The 15,924-nt window shown below is 39.3% G+C and overlaps 1 protein-coding gene across 1 annotated transcript in view; it reads left to right on the forward strand.

Moving 5' to 3' along the window:
* CRYBG3 (beta-gamma crystallin domain containing 3) overlaps positions 1 to 15,924 on the forward strand; it is a 100,842-nt gene that overhangs the window by 20,340 nt on the left and 64,578 nt on the right. Inside the window, exon 2 of the mRNA XM_010005500.1 lies at positions 11,866 to 12,302. Coding sequence (XP_010003802.1) covers positions 11,866 to 12,302 — 437 coding nt within the window. The remainder of the gene's footprint in view (positions 1 to 11,865; positions 12,303 to 15,924) is intronic.

Consider the following 15,924-nt stretch of genomic DNA (forward strand, 5'->3'; position numbering starts at 1 on the left):
TGCTGAATCTAAATTCGTAGCAGTAAAGTCTTTATTCAGAACTTGTGTTACTATAATATTGGTGTTGGTGCCGATATTAATGTTGTAAAATTTTGTTTCAAATACCAGATTTGTTTTCTTTCTTTTGCCATAACTTTTTATTTAATTATATTGTCTTTCACCTATGTTTAGAAGCCTAAAGTGTTCAGTGTACATTACATGATCTCTGAAATAGTGCTTTATGTTTGTATAGGCTTCATGAGAAAGGTGCTGTTTTCATATTACTAGAATATGGTGGCTGTTCAGCTGTACTGAGTACTTCCTGTCTAACTTCCCTCTTTTAAGCTGATCAAAAATCTCTGATACACTTGAACATTTTCATATGCATAGTGACAAGTACTTTTAGAACTATAATTTTATATCTTGTGTGCACTGAATTGACAACTAGATAGTAAAAACTGATTCAGAGGAGGTAGAGAAAGTATTTATGTTCTACTACTGACACCCTCCCCCCCTTGTCCCCTGTCCCTTTTGGGGTTTTTTTTGTGAGGAAAATACTTTTTTTTTCCTATCACTTCTCTTTCCAAGACACATTTAGATTTTGATAACAACACACTGTCAAGTGCCTGACACTGGCCAAAATAATATCATGTGCAGAGATGCCTAGAATGCAGCATAACAGTTGGAGACAACTGAGACTGTCTCATTTGAAAAATATAATGGATAGCATTGAAAGATATTCCAGTTTTATTCATTGAGACATCAAGGTTGCCATGGGCTGAGAAAAAATATTTAGTTGTTATGGAAAGTGTACTCCTCACAAAGGAGTGTCTAAATCTATATTCCTGTATGGATTGGCTTTGGGCAGGTTTCCATATGTGTCCATGTCTCTGAACTGTGCTTCTACCTAGGCATTAAGGTGAATGGTAACTAAAAGTTGTAGGTGTATTGGGTCTGTCTGTCACCATGTTAATGAGCTGTCATGTTTCTCATAGTCTTACATGCAGACAAATACTGTGATTTTGTCTATAATAAGCCAGAGGCAAAATAGCGGAGGAACTCTAAAGTCTCTGATTTAGCAGCAAAGATTGGACATCTAAATTATAGCTGAGAGGGTGAGTGGAGCTAGGAAATGTGCTGAGCTATGTACAGTAGCTCTTTGGCTCTTCTGAGCACTTCAGTTACCAGCTCTGTACTTTACCCCTGCTATTTTTTCCCTGTGATGAAATATTTAGCTCATAGAGGAGGAAGAGATGCTTTAATACTCGTTGTATGACAACATGAAGCCTGGCTTTTCTGTGCCGAGGTTACTTTATCAATAATCATTTAATCACTTTTGAGAAAATATTACTGAAGTGTATTTGCCATGTCTATAATTAATTGTCAGAAAGTACACCACCACTACAACACAACTATGTGTTGAGAAATTTTGCTTTGGTTCTGTTTCTTTGAATTAGAGGTGTAAACAGCGTTCCTTCTGAGTAAATGCTGCATTTGAGCAATGTGACTGTTGAACAGATGGTTGTGTGGATGTAAACAGTTCTTGAACTTCACATTTAGTGTTCGTAGTACCGGCATTGCATAATGTCCTGTACACATTAGTATACAATTAACCTCACTTTTAGCACTACAGGTACTTTTTGTTTTTAAAAAAAGCATATTGCAGCAGTGCTTCCTGCGAAAGGACGTGAAGGAATCATTCACAGCTTTTGGTAGTGCCCTTAAAACAGATGTTTACAGCTAGGACATAGGCATTAATTAAATTACATGGAACATCTACCAAATAAGCTAACAGTGCTACTGTGGTGAGCCGTGCGCTGGAGAATGTCCTATTAGTACAGGTTTGAAGAAATCACAGATCACTTACTGGACATGCTCATGCTGCAAGAGTAACCTGGTTCCCACCATTTAACCGTACTGCAGTGGTAGCAGCTTTGAGAGGTGCTTGGGCTAGATTCAGTAGTAGTAGATGGCTTGGATCCCAGGCTTGCCCTGCCTGAGGCTCTCATCCAGCTGAAGGCTTTGCTGTGACAGTGTAGGTAAATTCACTTGCCTGCCGATCGTCCCCACATATCCCTCCTGTAGCGGTGCACAGAGAAAATGGCACATTCTCCCTAACTGATGGGGAAGAAATCCTTAAGCATCTCAGCACAGGAACTACCATGTGAGCTCTGCCAGGCAAATACAAAAGTTGGAAAAAGTAGGTGCAAATACGGTGTACCAAATATATCATTTAGACTTCAGTATTTCAGTTGCATTAAATATTTTGTCATTTGGCCCATAGGCTCAAGGTGGGGTGGCAGTCGCCTGGATTAGCTGGCGGCATTCTCAACCCTCACAGAAAACACAGGGGCAGAAAATACTGCAAAGATTATCTAGTCCCTCCTCAGCCCCAAGGTGAGATCTCTGTATCTATGTCATACCAATAGAAGTTTGTCTAACTTGTTTTGAAAGACCTCCAGGGATTAAGTTCTCTAAGATCTCTGCAACTTCACCAGACCTATTTCATAAAGCTTATAATTAGAAAGTCTTTTTCTTAGCATCCCCTCTAAAGCTTCCTTGCCACAAATTAATCCTGTTGCTAATTGTCCTCTGACAAGTACTCTTGTAGACTGTGAACAAGGAGAAGAGACTGTTCTGCAGCCCTGCTTTCTCACGTTAATTGCATTTCAAGGTAACATAAAGATGGCTGTATTTAAACAGTAGACACAGTATGAAAATCTGATGGCAAGGACTGCAATTACGTGGTAAGATGGAGCCAGATTCTTTTTGGAGTTGCAACAAACAGAACAAGAGACAACGGGTGGAAGCTGGAACATGAGAAATTCCAGTCACCCATGAGATTTTTTTTCTTCCCCCCCTCCCCTTTTTTTTTTTTTTTCTGCCCTTTACCATAAGGAGTGGTCAGATATTGGAACAGATTGCCTGTTCTGGTTTGGTGGTTTTTTTGGTAGCAGGGGAAGGGCCCCAGGGGTGATTTGAGTAAGAAGCTGAGAAGCTCCCCCTGGCCCAAACCCAGCCAAGGAACCATTAGAGGGACAATAGATGCACCTCAGCAATTAACATACAAAAGAATCAACATAACACCTGAACAGAGCTAGCAGAGAGGGAGGAGAGCAGTGCTGGTGGAGGAGCGCGGTGCTGGTGGTTGGTGAGGAAGAAGGGGCAGAAGGTGTCCAAGCAGAAGTTTCCCTGCAACCCATGGCAAGATGGCAGCTGTGCCCCTGCACTCATGGAGGAATGTGGTGGAACATTCTCTGAAGACACCAGGAGGGGTGAACTTGGCCAATGGACTTGGATGTTGTGGCCAGAGGATTTGCTGCCAGTGGACTCTTGATTGTGCAGCTTTGGAAGACCTCGGCGCCAGGGGAGTTTGTTCCCAAAGCCCCCGTGAGTCTGTGGGAAGCCCAGGCTGGAGCAGCTCCAGACCTCATGGGAAGGACTCATGAAGGAGAGGTTCATGGAGGACTCTCTCCCATGGGAGGGACCCTGTGGGGAAGCAGGGAAGGACTGTAAGGAATCCTTCTTGCTGAGGAGGCAGGGGCAGCAGGAACCACCAGCCTGTGAACTGACTCTAAACCCCATCCCCTGTCCCTCTGTGCCGCTGGGGGGAAGGAGGGAGAGAAACTGGGAACAAAGTGATTTGGGAAGAAGGGAGGGATGGGGTAACATATGCAAGCCCTGCTCTTTGTGTTGTCTGTGTCCCGTGTGCGTTTGATTAGTGTGAAATTAAATTAATATTTTTTTCCCCAAGTTGAGTCTGTTTTGCCCAGGACCTTAATTGGTGAAAAACTCTCCTTGACGGTTGTCTCAACCCAGGAGCTTTGTCCTCCTCATCCCAGAGTGTGTGTGTGTGTGGGGGGGGTAGTTGAATGAGTGGCCATGGAGCTGCTTCTTTGTTGTTGTGTTGGGCCCAAACCATAACATTAATGGCGAGCCAGGCAGGAGAGAGACAAGGAACCACAACGTTGCCCAGGAAGTTGCAGCATCTTTACAATTGGAAATACTCAAAATGCAACTGGATGAAGCCCTGCTCTAACTAGAGCTGATTTGAGCAGGAACTTTTACTACATGACTTCCCCAGCCACCTTCCTTTGAGCCTAACTTGTTCTGTAGTTCTCTGTCACATCGTTTTTCATCTGGTGTGTGAAATGGCCTAAGTTTTAAAACTCACCAAAATGCAGAATTAGGGGTATTCAGTAGCAGCAGATACATATATTCACCAAGTTCATGGAACTTTTTTTAAGTTCCACAAAAAGTCAGAAATCAAACTTAAGCCCAGTGCCTACTTAACCACCTACTTTTTCATGAAGCGTGGTTTTGTTTCATATTGTCATGATTTTTTTTAGATTGTCTCTGTTTCATATGTATGTTAGCTAAGTAATGTCTGCTCAGCCTGTGCCTGAATGCCTTTTAGACCTAGTAATTAGAACTCACAGTTAAATCCGAAATTTTTGTCTTTTGGGAGTCAAGGGAGGTGGACTATACCGCCAGCCTTGAATTTTAAAAACCTGAGAGTTAATTCTTAAAAATGTTGTGGTTGCTCTCACAACAATGAATGAAAAATGAAACAAAAATGTTTTTGTAGTTTGCATAATCAGATTTCTGTTGTGAAACTCAAAAGCAGATGTGTTTTTGTTTGGCAACAATGTAGACTTTGAAATGAAATGGTGTAGGCAGGTAGATAGCATAGCACCTTCTGGTTTCCTAGGACACGTAAATTCATGGTGCTAGCAGCTCCACGTGGTTCAGGAAGACCTTTCAAGATCATTCTATCCAAAATTCCTGGTAAATTCCTTTGCCATGCCAAAGATTTTTAGAAAGGGTGATCTTGAAATGTCTTCCCTCTCTGCTACTTTAGTTCTTCAAATAAGGGATCTTCAGTAGGGAACTTCATTTCAGGACTGAAAAATGAATGGGCACAGAAAACCACAGAGGTGACAGACAAGAAGCAGAAGTGTGGTGCCAGATGCTACAGTCTGCCAATAGAATATAAGTACTGGTGGAAATCACACTATCTCACCCCATTTCTGGTGTACTGCCTTCTTGTGCTCAACTTTTGCATTGAATAAGTTAATTTCACCTTTATTTTTTAATTTATTTTCAAACATCAGGGAATCATCAAGTATAAGAGAATAAAAATTCCTTCATGTTTGTTAAAGCATTTTCATTAAAAGGCAATGGAAGAGAGAATGCTAAGAGAGTTTAAAGGAAAGAACAGAAATAAGACAATTTAATTCTATTATCTCTGACTCCATACTAGACCTTGTAATAATAAGGTGATGTATTGAGAATTGAGTACCAATTATTAATCTTTAATCAGAGCTTTACAGTAATTTCAGGAGAAAATTCAGGAAGTAGAAATTTTGAAGTAACTCTGAAAATGGTGTAAATAGAATTTTTAAAATTAAGTTCTCTTTATCATTCTAGAGATGTGCACTGAGTTTACAATTCTGCACAAAGATGGCCTTGCAGAAATCTTATTTCAAATTGTATGCTGGAGTTTCAGAGAATGCTTGTTTCCTCATCTAACAAATTAAATCTACATTAATGACTCCTTGGTGTTTCAGGAATTCAAATGGATAAACAGATTTTTAAAGTCTCAGTGCTGACCTTTCGACAGAGGCAGTTGTCTTTCCAAATGTTAGATGTTGAATTTAAATAGGTTTACTTTTTTAAATGCAAAACTGGTATAGTTTAGCCAGAAGTCCTTTCCTGTTACTTAACTTTTACTCCTGATTATGAAGATAGTTCATTAGTTTTCAAGTTAGTCTTGACTTCTGAGGTTGCCGTGACCTGAGTTTTTCATGTCAAAACAGAGAAGGAAGACTATGGAAGTGTAAAGCAGGCAAAATATTCAGAGGCTGAAAACATCAGTTATTTATAGAGATATGGAACTCATCTTTAACTTAAATTCCCCCAAACTTGTCAAAGTTAATATTTGTTTTGGGTTTTGGTGTGTATGTTGTTGTTGTTTTTCTGATTATTTAAAAGCTATTATTTAGTTAAGACTAGACAGTTTTTTTACAATCGTGGAGCTCCTTTATGTCATCTCCACCACTACTCTGATTACAGGCATAAATAGGAAAAACCCACTTTGCCCATGTGTTATTTAAATCTGTTTTTCTCATGAGATTACCAACGGTGGATTTGTAGGATTTCTCTGCTTATTGTGTATTTCACTGTCTGGTAGTACTTTTTCCTGTTTTTTTTTTCTTAATAGTATGCCAATTTTCTTAAAGAAGTCTTGTTCCTAATCCAGGTCTCTCTGTGTCTGGTTCTGCATTAGGAATCCATATTTATGGCCTCGCTAACTGCTTTTCCTCACAGTGGTTAAAAACCAGCAGCTTATTTCATGTGTGGATTTAATATATCTTAATGTGTCTCATTGATTGCAAACAAGTGGGAGATCACACTAAAGATGCCTTAGCCTCCTTGAGAAGGGAAATCTGCTGAAAAACATGCAGTAGTGACTCATTGTGGGAATGTACTAGTATGCCAGAAACTTGAGCTATTTCACTGTGGATTTTGTTTGACATACGGAGTTCAAATACTGTATCACTGTTCAGATTCAATGAGATGCTTGTAATTGTTAAATGAAATGCAGCTGTCTTAGCTATATGGAAAGGCCAAAGCTAAGGCTAGGAACATGGTTAGTTTTCCAGTACTAGAGGTAGCAGTGCCTAAACTTGCTACTTTGTGCATCCAACACTTTAGCCTGAAACTTAAACTGTTTCTGCGTGCTAGCAAACAAATTCTGGAGTACTCCTATGACTGTTTCTCAGATGAGTCAGTTGGCATGTTGGGGTTAAATGACTTGTTGATGGTCCCTGGAATGAATTAATGATGATCCTAAAATCCTGATGGGTGGCCACCTCTCTCAGCTGCAGGTGAGGTGGGGTGGTTAAAGTGCACAAGTGCAGCCGCTCGGTACGGGGTGTCCTCCATCAGCAGCTCCCGGCGCAGCGGGACAGACAGTCTGTGAGAGGTCTCCACGCGGCTGTCTGGAGTTTCTGCTTTGTAATGAGTGTTCGTTTGTGGGGAGTGAAATCCGAAATGTCTGGCTGTCATGGCTGGGAGCTAATTCTTTGTTCACAGAGATCTGTGTTTTAATGCTGTTAATGTTTTCATTTCATTCACTCGTTAGGGCAATAAAAGAGATTGTATTCTTGGCAGACGGATGTAACCCCTACCAAATTAGGACCTCTGGCAATTTGAACTTTTGCCACTCAACTGCTGAGAGACAGCAGCTACCAGGGTGGCAGTTCCCAGCTAGTACAGGAGGCAAAGCAAACTCAGCAAAGCAATCCCTCCTCCAGATGCTCCTGGAGCTGCTTTCTGTGCTTCCGAGGGGCTGTTCACACTGTGCCTGTGCCTGACTGCGTAGGTGCAATTAGGGTTTGGGCATATATTTGTGCTACAGTCAGGAGTGGATTACAGCCTGGAAAACATACCTAGTCTACCATCAAATAAATTAGCTCAGATAAGAATCACATTTGAGACGTGACATCATGGGCTTCTCTTCTGAGTCCTGGCTGCCAGGCTTCTCTGCAGCGGTTGCTCCAGCAAGGAAAGACCGCGCAACCCGACTGCAGAGTAAGTGCAGCTTCAGTTACCGCTGCAGTCTCTTCGGTCACCTGATTTAAGCCATAATCTTGTTTCATGCTCTGCTGAGCTTCCCCTCTGCACCAGCCTCATTGCATGTGAGGTCACAGGACCATAGGATAATTGAGGTTGAAGGGACCCCAGGATGTCATGTAGCCCAACCTCCTGCTTCAAGCAGGCTCTGCTGTAAGGTCAGGCCAGGTTACCCAGGGCTTGCCCAGTGAAACTTTGAGTAACGAGTTGCTAAAGGAATAAAAGCTGATTAAAGATTTATGAAGCATGTCACAAGCAGGAAAGCTCCCAGAGAATGGGAAAGGGTAGGTAAGGGGAAGACTGTTGACAGGTGTGTGTATAAAAGGAGCAGAAAGACAACGGTATGGCAGGAAAACTTTTCCTTGCATCAGCAAGGATCTCAAAGGGAATCTGACAGATTTTAATCAAAAAAACTTGTTTACATGGTAAGTCTGAGAAGCTCTTGTTCATATTGCTGTGACACTGAAAGAGGATTACTTTTTTACCAGTAACATGAACTAAAGTGAGAGTCACTGGTATTCTTCCAGTGTTGTATCAGACTGCTCAAGCCCAGTTGCAACACAGGTGCAACTTGCTCTGTCGAGGTCAACTAAAGGCCCTGTCTGTTGAAAGTTGGTGGGGTGTACTAGGGAAATGATCACCTTGTGTATATTCTATGCCCTTTCCTTTTTTTCTGAGAATTTGCTGGGTGCTTCTGTCAGAGGTGAGCTCAGAGAGAGGAATGGGAAATAATAAGTGAAAGTTATCTTCGTGTTGGCTCGTGGAATTGTCATTACAGTGCTACGTTCATCAGGCACTTGTGCCTGAAAGCTCCTGCTGTGTTAGAAGCTTACTGGCTTTACAGATCATGTGCTTCTGTCTCAGTAATTTGAATATGACATTGTCTTAAAACACAAACTTCAACATTTGTAGCAGGAGCAGTTTCATTTTGTGTAATGCCTAAACAGTGATTCAAACTTTGTAGTGAGGTTTTATGGACAAATGATAAAACACCAATAGCTTGTGCTGTCTTTAACAGCAAAGTGGAGCAGGAAGAAGAATATATGGAGAGTAGGATTTATGGTATTGAAGGGAAGAAAGAAGGATTTGCATAGCTTCTGTGTTGGGACTTAATAGCCACATATATCCTTAAGTAAGCACAGTGTAAATGTTCTCCAGGGCTTTTTTTATGCAAGACACTATGGTTAAAGGTATGGAAAGACCCTTTCATATTAAAACTTCCTGTTCTTTTGATTTAATAAAAGTTAAGTAAGGAAATGAAGATTAAAGGAGAAGGAAAATCTAAGTAAATTTCTCTTTCTGGAAACACACTACAAAACAGCTTTTCGCGTAGGGCATGAATTATGCTTACGAGTAAGTAACACAGTCTTTATAAGTGTTATGTCTCAGAGATGCTAGGGGAGGAATTTCATATGTAGAGAGTTAGCCATATTTGAAGTCGTAGTTTCTAATGGGAAAAAAACCAAACTATTTCCTGAGTAATAAAAAAAAAGTATTGAAACAAAAACCCCACAAAACCAAAAAATAACAACAAATAATATGTAAACATTGTCTACAACTTTTAAAAGTAATCTTTTATAGTTAATGTATTTAGCTCTCAATTTCACAGATATTTTAGTGTAGAAATGTTTATAGTCTACAATGATTATATCTGCAGAGAAAACAGTAAGATTGTGTGCACTTCCTGCACCAAGATATGCTTTTAAATCTTATGTGAATTGTACTAATCAAAGAACAATGGAGAAATGCACTCCCTCTCTAAATGTTATGTTACAAACTGGTACTGAAGAATGCTGAGGTATTAATCAAAGTAAAGGATGAAACTATGACAGGAGGACTTTGATGTTTACTATGGTAAATCATTCATGTATTATCAAATTTTGGAAATCAACTTTTTTCTCGTTTCTAGTTTGTATTTCCTTATGCAATATATTTGGCTCTTATGAGATTAAGTTAACTGTTCAAGAACTTCATCCCAGGTTTGCATGTTACTTGCATAATGTGCCTGCTACTGAACATACCAGCCAACACTAGTACATCTGTAAGCTGTACTGTTGCCATCTTCATTTTGGGATGTTGGTTTGATTAGAGTTGACTTGTAAAGTAGTAAATCCCTGAAAACTCCAGGGATGATTGCATCACTTTGTGACACGTTACATATTGATTGGTGCAGTTTGTGGGGAAGCAGGTGGGATTTGTCATAGGTGTGGTGAAAAAGGGCAGGCATTTGACTTGGCCCACTTTTGAAAGTTTGAAGTTAATTGTGGGTGATTTGGTGTCTTGCATGTATGAACAAAGTAGGGGTTGCATGTGTTTCTCAAGGACAAATTAGTGCCATACAGTTTCTATCCTCACATAAGTAATTCAGTTTTCAGCACATATATCTGATCACTTAATATTAAGTAATTGCATCTACTTTTTGTATGAAAAGGTGATAAAAATACTGCTTGAAATTTTAAGACCACTGCTCCAGTATGACTAAGTGCAACTTGCAAGTTTTTAAGAAATTGCTGTTCCCTGAGAATTAACCTGTGTTAATTAAAAGACTTTTTGACATTAATGTGATACTAGGTAGACTATTAACAAATAAGCCCACTTGCTTATTTTAAGTTCCTTGAAACAAATGTATTTTCAAGTTAAAATAGGATTACTGACCTGATGAAAATAGTAGCTTTGTGCTTAGATTGGATGGGTAGGTGTTATCCAATATGAAACAAAGTGTCCAAAGACACTGACACAAATAAAATTTGCATAAGACTTTTTATTCATGTTCTCCTTTCCTACTCCTGTTGAGCAGAACAGATTTCATCTTAGAAAAAAGCTGGCATAACTTTATTCTGGTTAATTAAACAGAGTTGAAACAGGGTTTGAAATTATAAAGATGGTACTGTAAAAATAAAATAGGCAGCAATAGTATTAGCACACAATACAAAGGGTGAGGATGGTGGGGAGGTGCTCCTTGATAAAATTTTAGTCCAGGGAAAAAGCATGTGCAAATTGTGAAGCTGAAAACATGCTTGCACGTGATGTTAGTGAAGCCTACCATTGAAGTTGCATAATCTTTTTTGGCAGATGATCTTTGCACAAGTAGCATGGATTTGGGCAGCAGTTCTTGGGTCTGTAAGAGAAGCTGACACCAAGGAAATTCAAGGACATAAATAGGTGAGGAACAGAGCTTGTCTTGTGGCTGGCAGTAGATGTTTAACTGAGTTGAGGGAAGAAATGAATAGGTGATTTAAATGAGGTAAAGCCCTGCCAATTATTTTCATCCAGGTGATAGGCAGTTCAGAAGGTCATGTGTGCAGGGATAGTGGTCTGTAGGACCTTGCCTGTATGGTAGAATATGGAGCTGTGTGAGACTACAAATAGATTTGGTAATAGAGCTGTGCAGTTAATCGCCTGTGGAGTTGAAGGAAAGCAGGCCAAAGAGTGCAACGTGGGGTTGCTAAGGATAGCAGTTTTAATCTCTGGCATGTGAGTTGTTTTATCCAAATTCGGTTCTTGATTTTCCTAGGTTCTTTTTGCAAGTGCAAGTTACCCCACGTCTAAGGCTGTAGTATGTTTGTGTTTTGCTATGGTGTTCTTGCGTTTACCCACAGTCTGAAAACTGTTCATTTCTCAAGTGCATATAGGTTTGTTAGTGAAGTTGTGCTTCTTGGGTGGATTAAAGTCTGAAGTGTGAAAATTGTTCCTTGTTTCTTCCTCAGGTTTGTTTTGCAAGTTGAAGCAATTGTTCTCCATCTGTAATTTTGTAGTTTGTTTCTGCTTTGTGAGTCTTCTAACCTATGTGCTCCTTTCGGCTTTTTGTAGAACAGGAACGTTTTTAATACAAAAAGAGAAGAAGAGAACACAGGTCTTTGATCTTAAAATGAACCTTTAAACAACAGACCTCTTGAAAAGAACGGAATCATAGAATCATTAAGGTTGGAAGAGACTTTAAAGATCACCAAGTTCCAACCTCCCTGCCATGAGCAGGGAACCCTACCACTAGATCAGGTTGCACAAAACCTCAATCAACCTGGCCTTAAAAACCTCCAGGGATGAGGCATCAACAACCTCCCTGGGCAACCAATTTCACTTCCTCACCACCCTTATAGTGAAGAATTTCTTTCTAATATCTAACCTAAATCTCCCCTCTCTCAGTTTAAAACCATTATCCCTTGTCCCATCATGACAAACTAAGGAATTTGGGAATGTGGGAAAAAGACTGGAAACATAATCTGTATGTGTTTCTTGTATTTATCATAGGTTTGTCAAAATGAAGAGAGGAACCATTCCACAGAAGAACTTAGTAAATCTGAAATCCAGGAGGAGATTAAAAAGGCTAATAGCCTTCCTAGTTTGACTCCTGCAATCAAAACAGCAGATAAAGATAAGCAACCCCGAGAAGGTTTTTTTCATTTTCTTGGAAGCTTGTTTAATATTGCAACAAAATCATCTTTGGTCGAATCTAAACCCTCTGCCTTCCAAGATGAACCCAACAGATCTGAAAAGGATTTACAGAACACAGATAATCTTCCAGAGGATGTGCCGCCAAAGCATCCAGAAATTGAAGCGCCTGTCTGTTTAACAGCTAGAATAAAAGAGGATTCTGTAAATAGAGATGATGCCATCTTCAGTAGTGTTGGGAAAGATATCTCGCAGGATCTGCAAGGAGGCCAGAAACGATCTGCAGATGCACAAAAGTAAGTTTTATAATTTGGTATTAAATAAGTTAGTGTGTGTGTGTGCACACAAACCTACCTTAACTAAGTTCTGCTGACTGTATGACAGGTGACTGTCATGTCTAAAGATGTTTGGGTTATGTCTGACTCAATTTCTGCAAAACTCTAGTAGCAACGGCCTTAAATAAATGAGAACAAGTTGAATGCAACAAAATATAACTGAAGATTTTCGAAAGTCTCCTGATGATAGGTAAATCCAGTGTAGGTATGTCTGTCTACATGGTAAGAGAGGTTAAAGATGCGGCATTTAGAAATACATTCAATATTGTAATCTACTTTAGAAAAAAGTGTAAAGAGCTTATGTCTGTCCATATTTTGGCTAAATAAAGGTTTGAATGTTTGCCCTTTTGTAGCTTACTTGTTCAGTGGTTTTGCTTCTGCAATAAGGTTTCCTCATTTTTAAATTATCTTTCCTGGTTTATTTGACTTGGAGATTTTTGCTTATGTGTTTTGTTTCCCCTTGTTATTTGGGGTTTTCCTGTAATGTAAAGAAGGTTATATAAAATACTCAATTAGCCTAAATATGGAAAATCCTTAACAGTCCTGTAATATTTCCAAAAAAGATTTCCAAAGAAATGGTGCCAAGGGCACCAGTGTGTGTTTGAGAGTAGAAAAGCAAAAACATTGGCTGTGATCCACACCATATGTTCTGACATTTGTAGGTGTTAAGTTGAATATTTGACTATATGTGTGCCAGTACAGCCTAGGTTTGGAATTGTTTGTGTGCGTGTGGTACGCATCCAGTTTTTGGTATGTGTGTAGAATATGGACTTGTCCAACAGGCAGTTAATCTGTATCTCATGTTTACTCAGATTTTCAATACCAGTCAGGATATTTATTTCAAACTCAACCCACAAGTAATGATTTGGTGTAACCAGTGTTCTCTTGTGGTGCTCCTGTTTGTATTGCAGAATGGGAAGATGTACTGAGAGGAAACTTTTTTTTTTCCTTTTAAGTTTTAAAATTAATTTGAGTTGCACTCAGTATATTTATTGGTGGCACATGAAGTGTTTCTTCTCCATATAGGAGGTCAGAGATTCCTAAAGTAGCTGCTTAATGAATTTCATTTCCATATTGGGAATGTCTCCAGCACTCTGTCCTTATTTATCATTCAGTAGACCAATGATCTGAGGTGTCTGTCATTTCCCTTAATATTATAAATGTAATGGCTGACCAGGATATGAATGAGGGTGTGATACCTACTCAGGTGAATCTAGGACTGTATTTTCACCACCAAAATACACTACTGTTTGTAATCAGTAATAATAATGGTTGTGCTCTCATGGATACTTTGGTTTGGTCTGTGATGTGGTTGACTTTTTTATGACAGTTTCTTATTGTAGCAGTACACAACTGACTGATGCTTTTTCCAAACAGTGTGTTGCAGCCCAGCACCACCACTTCACTGATCAATAGAGAAGAAAATTTCTCCTCTCCTTAATCATTACCTGGAGAGGCCTGGGAACATCGTGTCACTCAGTCTAGTTCCTGAACAAACTGTGCATTTCTTAAAGCTTGTTAAACAGACTGGTTTGTTGCTCAGTCTGTTGTTGGTATTTGCTCTTTCTGTAATATGCTCTGGAAACTGGCAGGTAACTCTCATGCCGTTGTGCCAGGGACTGTGCAGAAGTGTAAGAAAAGTCACTCCTTGCTTCAAAGAGAACCTAGCAAGAAAAGGACAGTAGACATTAATAGATCTTTTTCACTTTACTTCATTCCATGCGTTTTCTTCCTTGTTATATCTCATCATACTTTCTCCTGTACTATCTTCAATATTTGCTCTTTTTCTTAATCTTCCCCCAGAGCTACTGATGGTGTTATTCAAGTTGCACTGGTAGTCTGTCCTCTATGCAGGTTGTTGGTTTTTTTTCTTACTGTCTTCCTCATCAAAGTCAGTCCTCTACAGGCTATGCCTCTCTAACTTACCTTGAATCTCTCCTCTCTGTTCAGACAAATAAGAATCTTGAAGGCCAAATATGTGGTGAACTAAACATGGCAATCAGAGCCTGCAAGTAAGTTGGTAAGAGGCGGCCATGATCAGCCCTTAAGAAGTCTTTTCTCTTTTTTCCTCCAGTCCCCTGGCTAATGCAATAAGGAGCTGATGAACATCTTTCCTTCCAGGTAGATGCCTCTGACTGCTGCTGGCTTTTCAAAGTGTACACATGAGCTTTGTTAGACTGTTTCATTTTATTTATGCCTAGAAGCCTATGAATAGGAGTGGTGGAAAGTGACAGAATGTTTGGGGATTTTTTTTTAGTATTATTTTTGGTGCTCTGCTCATTTTGTACTGCAGCATTTAAGTATATCTGGAGCTGTAAACTGTTAACATGCTGGGTAGTCTGTGCTCAGGTTAGAGGATCAGATGGTCACAGTCTTAACTTGCTTCTTGTGAATTCTTCAGAACAATGTGGATTAATAAGTTTGGTATTAATAAAATCTTGCAGAGTTTGAAAGGTGTGGGTATTAACTCACTGAAGAGACTTTCTTGCTCTGTGCAAGTAGTTTTGAGTTATTTTGGTTTTGCTGAAATCGAAGTTGCAGTTGGCATTTCCAGTTGACCATATTTTAACACTGTCCTATATTGTTAGAAAACCTATGAAAATCAGTACAATTTTTTCTCATTATAGTTTACCTGTCTCATGGTCAGGAAAGCATATAAAAATGTGTTGCTGGGTTTGAGGTAAGGATGAGCTGGTCTATATATTGGATGAAGTTTTTCCATGGAAAATTAATTTTTAAGTGGAAGAAAAATAGTAATTTTAAAAGAATATCTTTTTTTCATTGTTCCTGTTGTAAAATTGGGCAATCATGAAACCAGTTACTTTTCTTTTAAACTCATTCTCAAAAGCACAGTGTATGTTCTGGCCCTTTTGGCTCAGGGTATGAATAAGTTAGACAATCTCTGTGCAGCTTTTGTGTATGTTTTTCTCTGCTGACGTGAGTTGTGTTTCTCAAACAATTAACAAAGAAATGACAGTCCAAAAGCAGAGGTTTGCACTGTTTACCTTTTTAAAAATTGGAATCAAAGATAATTCTTTGTTATGGAAGTGATCATGCCAGTTTTGTTCTCTTTTGGTTTATAAAAGTTTAAAGGATGTAGAGCAGTTTTTTTCTCTTCAGTACTAGCCAGCTTCTTTACTAAATATTAACTGACTGGTTTTCATTTACCATAGTTAAACTGTAAAAGTTTGCTGAGGGTTGGAAGGAAGTACCAAGAAGTAGTTGGAAACAGGTGCTGAAAGCACATAAATAGTGATAGGAGAAAAAAAGATGCAGCACAAAGGAGCAGAAAGGTCCATGGATACCAGGAAGGGAGGGGGTGGCTTAAACATGGTCCTGTGCTGATCTCTTGAAGACTGGGTCCTAAAAGACAGGTGAAGCATGCTAGTGATCCATATAAATTCAAAGGTACTGTTCTCTTGTTTGATATGTTGAACTGCAATTTTAGCATTTAATGTAGAGCCAAATTGGAGCTGAGGGCTTTACATATTCTCAAGACCCACTGCATTATTAATCTTACAATAGTATCTTTTGTCAGAAGGAATACTTAAATTAATTTGTTAATTCTAAACTACTGTTAAAT

The sequence above is a fragment of the Chaetura pelagica genome, unplaced genomic scaffold (genome assembly GCF_000747805.2).
Source record: "Chaetura pelagica isolate M959 unplaced genomic scaffold, ChaPel_1.0 scaffold39, whole genome shotgun sequence".
NCBI lineage: Eukaryota > Metazoa > Chordata > Aves > Apodiformes > Apodidae > Chaetura > Chaetura pelagica.